The 7,116-nt window shown below is 30.7% G+C and overlaps 3 protein-coding genes across 3 annotated transcripts; all 3 read left to right on the top strand.

Moving 5' to 3' along the window:
* Window positions 1-324: 324 nt before the first annotated feature.
* On the top strand, window positions 325-1,961 carry LOC121124500 (uncharacterized). The gene is made up of 3 exons (XM_040719661.2): window positions 325-391; window positions 449-490; window positions 1,585-1,961. Exons 1-3 carry the CDS (start codon window positions 340-342, stop codon window positions 1,902-1,904), a joined length of 414 nt encoding a protein of 137 aa, XP_040575595.1. The 5' UTR covers window positions 325-339; the 3' UTR covers window positions 1,905-1,961.
* A 3,363-nt stretch (window positions 1,962-5,324) lies between these two features.
* On the top strand, window positions 5,325-5,699 carry LOC121124350 (THAP domain-containing protein 1-like). Its single transcript, XM_040719504.1, has one exon. It carries the CDS (start codon window positions 5,325-5,327, stop codon window positions 5,697-5,699), a length of 375 nt encoding a protein of 124 aa, XP_040575438.1.
* Window positions 5,700-5,894: 195 nt separating this feature from the next.
* LOC121124346 (uncharacterized) lies at window positions 5,895-6,392 on the top strand. The gene has a single exon (XM_040719497.1). The coding sequence runs from the start codon at window positions 5,895-5,897 to the stop codon at window positions 6,390-6,392; it is 498 nt and encodes a 165-aa protein (XP_040575431.1).
* The last annotated feature ends 724 nt before the right edge of the window (window positions 6,393-7,116 follow it).

The raw sequence follows: 7,116 nt of genomic DNA, 5'->3' as shown, positions 1-7,116 counted from the left end.
TTCTATTTATTTTATTATTACATACGGATAGAAGATATTCTAATCATAAGTTTGTGTAGCCATGTAGATCATACTCTGTAGAACATTTGTTCAAACACCATCATCATCCTAATCAAACAAATGATGAATAATGTACGTGCAATATTAGTGTGTCATCACTCACCTTATTGATTAAATGGGATCAGGTAGAGGATGAATTTAAGCAAATAAGATGAGTGAATCATAGTTGAGCAAACGAAAGACAATTGGATACCATTGCAAATAAAAACATAAGGTAACTTATTCGAGTTAACTTGGAAAACTCCGTAATGATCAACTAAATCAGTATACAAGTACATCATGAAAGGAACAGTTCTCTTTATTGTGTCTTTGGCTTGGATTGCCACTTCTGGTAAGTTGTCCTCTGTGTTTCGTCTTTTTTAATATACATACCTCTTTTACAATCCAGTGTCGGGAGTACCCGTGATTCAAAACGAAGAGACAGTTTCCCGTAAGTATACTCTTAGTTCTCTAATGATCAAAATCGAGTGTATTTTTTGTCTCACACGTTTTTGGGAGATTTATTTTTCTAAATGGCTATCAAGGTTAGGGATGGGAAAATTGTCCAGATCCTCGAAGCATACATTTAAAATCAATGTATAGGTTGGATATCTACAAGATATTAGTAGATATTTGACCGTTTGGCTAAATAACTAGAGTTGGTCTAATTTAAACACACAAAATTAAAGAGAATATAGTTACATCTGTTTGATACATTTAAATCGATTTAGAGATTATAACAGTTCCTTGTTTTTCTCGAATTTTACTTGAATGACCCTCTAGGCAGAAACGGTTGTAACAATTAGAAAATATGGAGTTTGAGTCATAAATTTAGAATATTTTTTATGAGTAAATAACTAGACTTTTTATGATTTTGAATTATAATTAAATTACAATGTATTATAATGAATTAAAATGCAAAATTTAATTTAAAATATATCTTAGTTGATTATTTAATCATTTTTCGGCGTTTTTGAAATATTGGTTTTTTCCCCATTAGTCCTGTTTGAAGTACTTTATGTCAACAAATTGCAACAATTTAGAATTTTTACATAACACCGGATCTGATGACACAAATTTTAGCTGTCTAGTATCATTATCCGTGAGTTGTTTGCGTTCAAATAATTTTGCTAATTTCAAATTACGTAAGTGAAGTTATGTTTAGTAAGATTTATATTACAGATCATTGATCAGTATTATAGATCGGAGAAATTCCTTCTTTCAACCCTATTTGGGCCTCACCCATGCTAAAACAAACATGCTTGATGTGAAGCGTAATTATATATAATTATATAGGAATAAACTTTGATCAATAAGTCAAAAGATATAAATGAAAGCAAAATCAATTAGTCCATTATTACAAAAATATTCTTCAAAATGTCTCAAAGAAACGATGATAAATACCCTTGATTATTTCCTCAATAATTGACATCATATCTAGTAATTATAATTCTGTGCTAATATCTTTTTTGATACTTGAGTTTTACAACTTTCCATGGCGTCATATTCACATGTGTATTCAAGTTATGTATGATTTATTTTTAGCAAGCATTATTCTTAATGAAGAATCTGGTGAGGGAAATGTCACAGTCACCGTGTTAGAAACAATGGATAGAAGTTCTTTTGTCATGAACTCCGATGATGAGAGTGCTGGTCTTCCAGTTCCCCTTAGTGAAGTCGTGGAAACCCCAAACAATGGCTATAAAATGAATAATCCCATTGTTTTAAATGAGAAAGACGATGTTATTCTGAATGACGATGTTATTCTTAGTGGTGAAGACCTTACTCTGATTGAAAATCCCACTTTATCATTGGATGATCTTCTAGTTGAAGAAGAAGAAAGTGATGATGTTATTTTGAACTAAATGTCACAATATCTTTCTGTATGTCTAATAAACAGATAATAAATATATATAACCCAATGTTTCATTGAAAAGTCCATAATTTGACCTATCCGATAGTTAATAATTAATCCGTTAAAAGGTTCCCCTTTGCATAGCAATATTTCAGTACTATGAAAACTGCCCGTGGAAGATTACCCTCCAGAAAATTGCCGGTTAGGACAGTAAGGAAAATTGCCCGGGATATGTCTTGCTCCCGCCCTTTTCTAGCGTTGGCCCTAGCCCTACGTAGAACGTAGTTCTATGAACAACATGCTCTGCAGAAATTTGCATAGATTCGTATCTCAGTAGTCCCTGGAGAAGGAAATATACTTAATGTAAATATATACTGACTTTAAAGACAATGGATAGGTCAGATGTGCTAAATGTAATACTATAATGTCTATATCATACTTAAACCGTACAACTCCGTATAACCAACTAAATTAAGGGACATTAACCTTTTTAAAGCTGAGGGATTCTTTAAGATTCCCAAAAGTCTTGAGGTCTTTTTGCTCAATAATGTGTATATATGAATCAAGAAATCAAAAACGTACAATATTTTTAGAACAAGTCAAGTAAGCGACTGAGTAGAATCCCACGCCTGAACATTTAAAAAAATCTGTGAATTGACCATAAAACAATGTTGAACAATAATAAATTTTATTTACTTTGTATAAGCTGAAATGTCTGATCACAAGTAAAAATGACATTTTCTTGGAATTGGGTCGTCTTAGATCAATAACTGTAAATAATTGAGTAAATTTCGGCTACCAGAACTTTCCAATCTAAATCCAAGACCAAAATTATAGGCATACTTGTCTCGAGTTTTATCAGAATTTCACCAAAAGTTTGAATATATATGAAATAGAATCAGGATTATGTTTACATTTCCTCGGATTACGGATGTCGAAACAATAAGTAATCGAATGTTATTACTATGAAAACATACTTATTTGTTATTATTTTTACCTGAGCCTCTCTATTAAAAGGGGTCTCTCAGAACCGGAGATGAATTATTTCACATCTACTTAAAAATATTTATTAATCATTTTACATGTTCTAATGAGTAATTACTTTCTGATTAGGAATCAAAAGTTATACTAAACCAACCACCGCTCCTTATAACCATAACATTCATTTATAACTTTGGTCCTCTATCGATTACTAACTGTACTTATTTTTTTAGATGGCTATTTTAGTAAAGTAATTTGAAATAGTTGGATTCAGAGTCGAGGTCGCAAAAAATCATACGACTCATCAATACTGATTTAAAACCTTCATTTGATTCAAGAGACTTAATTTGACCCCTTTTAAGTAGATACAATCATTTAATTTCTCATTCTGTCATTGTGATGATACATTTTTACTAATTTAAGCGCAGTTAGTGATACCTCCAAAGAGTAAATAGAAATCAAGGCGGTGGACGATAAAAGTGCGTCGCTCCCGACTTTTATTATTTGAAAGAAGTAAGCAGACCCATGTAATGACACAACAGATCTATGGAAAACACTGGCCTTTACTTGTATTTAACTCTAAGATTAGAAGGAATCTATCTCGAAATGTAATATTTGCTACTTGTAAACTGGCTATGAACAATTTGTATGAAAACAACTCACTAATTTAAAATGTTGCAATCTATAAAAACATATCTAGGACACCATTTTATACAGAGCTCAAGTTCGGTAGGAGTATGACTTTAAATCAAATCAAAATCATATCTATGAAATAATTCAATAATATAAAAAAATACAACTCATGAACAGCGAATTTCAATTTAGATAAATATAATTAATGTTCTAATTATTTTAATTTGTTCAACTAATACTCAAACAATGGTATTATTTTTTTGTTACATTATATCTATTGTTTTCAATCAAACAAATTGATTCAAAGTGACATCATGTATCCTTAATTTATGTTGCTTTTATTTCACAAGAAAGAAAATCAAAATACTTTGAATGGTTGTATTGACCAAAGAGTTACTCTTATAAGATTCTTTGATCATTTTTTTAAGAAAAAATTATTCAATTAAATTAATAATAAATTTTTCCTTTTTCGTTCCTTTTCAAAAGAAAAAAAACAGAGAAGGAAAGCAAATGAGTAAAGGTTATCGGACTTGAATTCGCATTCCAATTGTAAACATTCATTTATTTAAATATATATGGATGTTGGTGTAAGCTCTAATTTGATAAATTAAATATTTAAGAAAAGACTTTTGAAAAATTACAAAGTTAGGGAAAAACTTTGACGAAATTAAATATTTAAGAAAAATAAGATTGAAAAAATTAATTTTCTGGAAAAAAACTACAAAAATTAAATTTTAAAGGAACAAAATTCTTAGGAAATTATTACAAACATAATTTTTTTTTTTTTTTAAATTTTAAAAAACCATAAATATTAAATTTAACATTTAATTATATTTTTTGCAAAAAAAATATAAATCCAAAATTATATTTTCGAAATAATTTTTTCTTCCAAAAAACTTGATTTTTGTGGATAACTGTGAATTTTGGAAAGAGAAAATTAAAAATGCTATACCTTGAAATTTAATTTTTGAATTTTTTTTTCAAAAAAATGTAAATTTTAAAATTTTTTTCGAGAAAAGTTAATCTTTTTTCGATACAAAATTTTGTTTTTAGAATTTTTTTACAGAAAATTTAATTTTGAATTTTTTGTGTACAACTGTGAATTTTTGAAATTTTTCTACAGATATTTTAATAATTTGTTTAAATTTTCCAAATTTTTGTCAATCAGTTCACAGGGAAAATTTTTAATTTCAGAATTTAGCAAAGTAATGTTGAATTATGCAATGAACAAATTCGGAGGGTGGCTGAGACAAATAAGAGTAAAACTTAATTTTTAAAGGCCACCCTAATGTTTATATGAACATAACTTATTCGATTATATAAATAAAGAGCTATAAATAGTTGAGTGTTGCGCAGGGAAATGAACAAATTATGTATTTTCAATATTAAACAAATAGCAAATTACCTATATTTTGTCCCAGGAAATGGAAAATTAATAATTGAATTATGATAAGGGGTCATGTATAAATCATCGGATTCTTTTTGAACGGAAAATAATGTATTAGATATATATTTTTTTTCAATTCGACCATCTTTTAGATTAAACTATGAAAACATTCTATTATATATATTTTTTTTTGATTGTGTTATGTTCACTATGACGTCATTTATGGTACCTATGTTTTTTATATTAACATCCTTATCTTCCGTTTTAGGCTGTATAGGTCGGCGGAGAGCATCAATAACTGGATAAAAAGGAGAAAAAGAGTTAGTTACCATTCTGCTGTTGGCAGCCATCTTGAGTACCTATTAGTTACTTTACTTATTCATAAATAAGTTAATGCAAATTATTGGTGCGTACAAGTCGAGGATTACCATGTCTTGTGTCGCTTTTGGTTGCAAAAACAAGTATGCTGCTGGCAATTCAATTTCATATCATCGTTTTCCGACCCAGGATCCAGAGAGGTGCAGACAATGGGTAAGGAAGCTGAAGCGAGATGACTTTACTCCCAAAAAGTTTTTGAGAATTTGTTCGGAACATTTTACTCCGGAATCCTTCAATCGGACTCTGGACGTTGTAAGACTGAGAGAAAATGCTGTGCCTACTCTATTCAAAGCATTCCCACCTTGCTTTCAAGAGGAAGTTGCAAGAACTCTTCGAAAAAGCAAGTCTCCTACAAGTAGGTCCTCCTCACCTCCTAAAAAAGGTCAAACCATCTCCTGGACTCGAGGTAGATCCTTCCAACTTTGAGGCTACGGAAAATGTGCAATTGGATCATCCCTTCTCTCTCCCATCAGCTCAAGTCAGTAAAGAGAGGCTCCAATGGCAAACAAATATGATTTCCAAGCTTGAAGACCGTTCTAACAAATACAGGTGTCAACGAAATACAATCTCCAAGAAGTTAGGAAACTTGGTTGACGTATAAAAGGCCTGAGGTCCAAGAAGATGCTATCAGAAGAGGTTTTATCCATACTTGATACAATGTCTGATGTTCCTAAAAACCTTTTAAAAAGGATGCAAATCGGAAGTGTTATAAAGGGAAGTCGTAATAGCAACTCAACAGAGCTCCAAGCATTTGGTTTGACATTGTCATTCTACTCCACAAAAGCACATAGTTATGTAAGAAACACCTTTGACTTATGCCTACCTAGTCTTAGTACCATTCAAAACTGGTGTTCGAATGTAAATAGTGATCCGGGTTTTAATCAATCTTCCTTTGATATTCTTAAATCGAAGGCTAACAAAGCTCTCCAATCTAAAGAAGAAATTCTCGTCAATTTAACATTAGAAGAAATGTCAGTTTTCAAAAAAAATCAATGGAATGGGAAAAGATTTAATGGATATGTCAACGTTGGTCTTGATGAAGAAGAACTTAGTGAGTGTATACCGGCAACACAGGTCCTTGCTTTTATTGTTGTGTCTTTAAATCAGAATCACTATTAACAGCCGTGTCCTACAAATATGCAATTATAAATCATAGATATTTAAGGAACTTGAATCTCATAGCCTTGACAGCTCACCATTAAATAACCATATCCTTAAATTACAAAAGCGTATTATCTTGACATATTCTAAAATTAGGCTTCATCATGAAGCCAACCTCATTTCTGAGCATTTAAAAAAATATTTTATACGAATGTCTCTTTCGAAACAGATTCTTTTTAAGAATAAGTGATTTAAAGGTCTTAAATATCATGTGTATATTATATTTGTATTTTCTGAAAATAAATAGTATCAAAGATGGTTGTAATAAAATGATTCTAGTTTATTGTTGGTTCTAATGCAACCTGGCTTCTCAAAGAACACTGACTTTATTGTATAACATTTGTTATCAATGAGAAGGATAAGGTCACGGTGCAAGATGTGAGTGAGTGTTGACGCTGAACGTTAAAAGTGTAAGAGTGCTTTAACTAGAAAAAAGATTCCTATTAACAGACGACATTAATTTGGACTAAAAGGGCAAAGAGAAGAACTTGAATCTTAGGCTTATCTTAAGCCTTGTACAGCTTCGAGAATATTGTTGTGCCTCCAATGTTCAAAGTGAGAGAGAAGTCTCCTATATATCTTCGTATACAAGTTATAGGTACCTAAGATGGCTGCTGACGGTTGACTCTCCTTTCTTTGCCTATTGAGTATCCAGTTATTATATAGGTTGGTGATGATCTCC

The sequence above is a fragment of the Lepeophtheirus salmonis genome, chromosome 9 (assembly GCF_016086655.4).
Source record: "Lepeophtheirus salmonis chromosome 9, UVic_Lsal_1.4, whole genome shotgun sequence".
Lineage (NCBI taxonomy): Eukaryota > Metazoa > Arthropoda > Copepoda > Siphonostomatoida > Caligidae > Lepeophtheirus > Lepeophtheirus salmonis.
The sequence above is the reverse complement of the archived record's forward strand: the minus strand, read 5'-3'. Positions and strand labels throughout refer to the sequence as shown.

Coding starts and splice junctions, on each gene's coding strand:
- LOC121124500 (XM_040719661.2), top strand. CDS start 340: ATGAAAGGAACAGTTCTCTTTATTGTGTCTTTGGCTTGGATTGCCACT. Junction 392..448: donor GGCTTGGATTGCCACTTCTG/GTAAGTTGTCCT, acceptor TTTACAATCCAG/TGTCGGGAGTACCCGTGATT. Junction 491..1,584: donor AAACGAAGAGACAGTTTCCC/GTAAGTATACTC, acceptor ATTTATTTTTAG/CAAGCATTATTCTTAATGAA.
- LOC121124350 (XM_040719504.1), top strand. CDS start 5,325: ATGTCTTGTGTCGCTTTTGGTTGCAAAAACAAGTATGCTGCTGGCAAT.
- LOC121124346 (XM_040719497.1), top strand. CDS start 5,895: ATGCTATCAGAAGAGGTTTTATCCATACTTGATACAATGTCTGATGTT.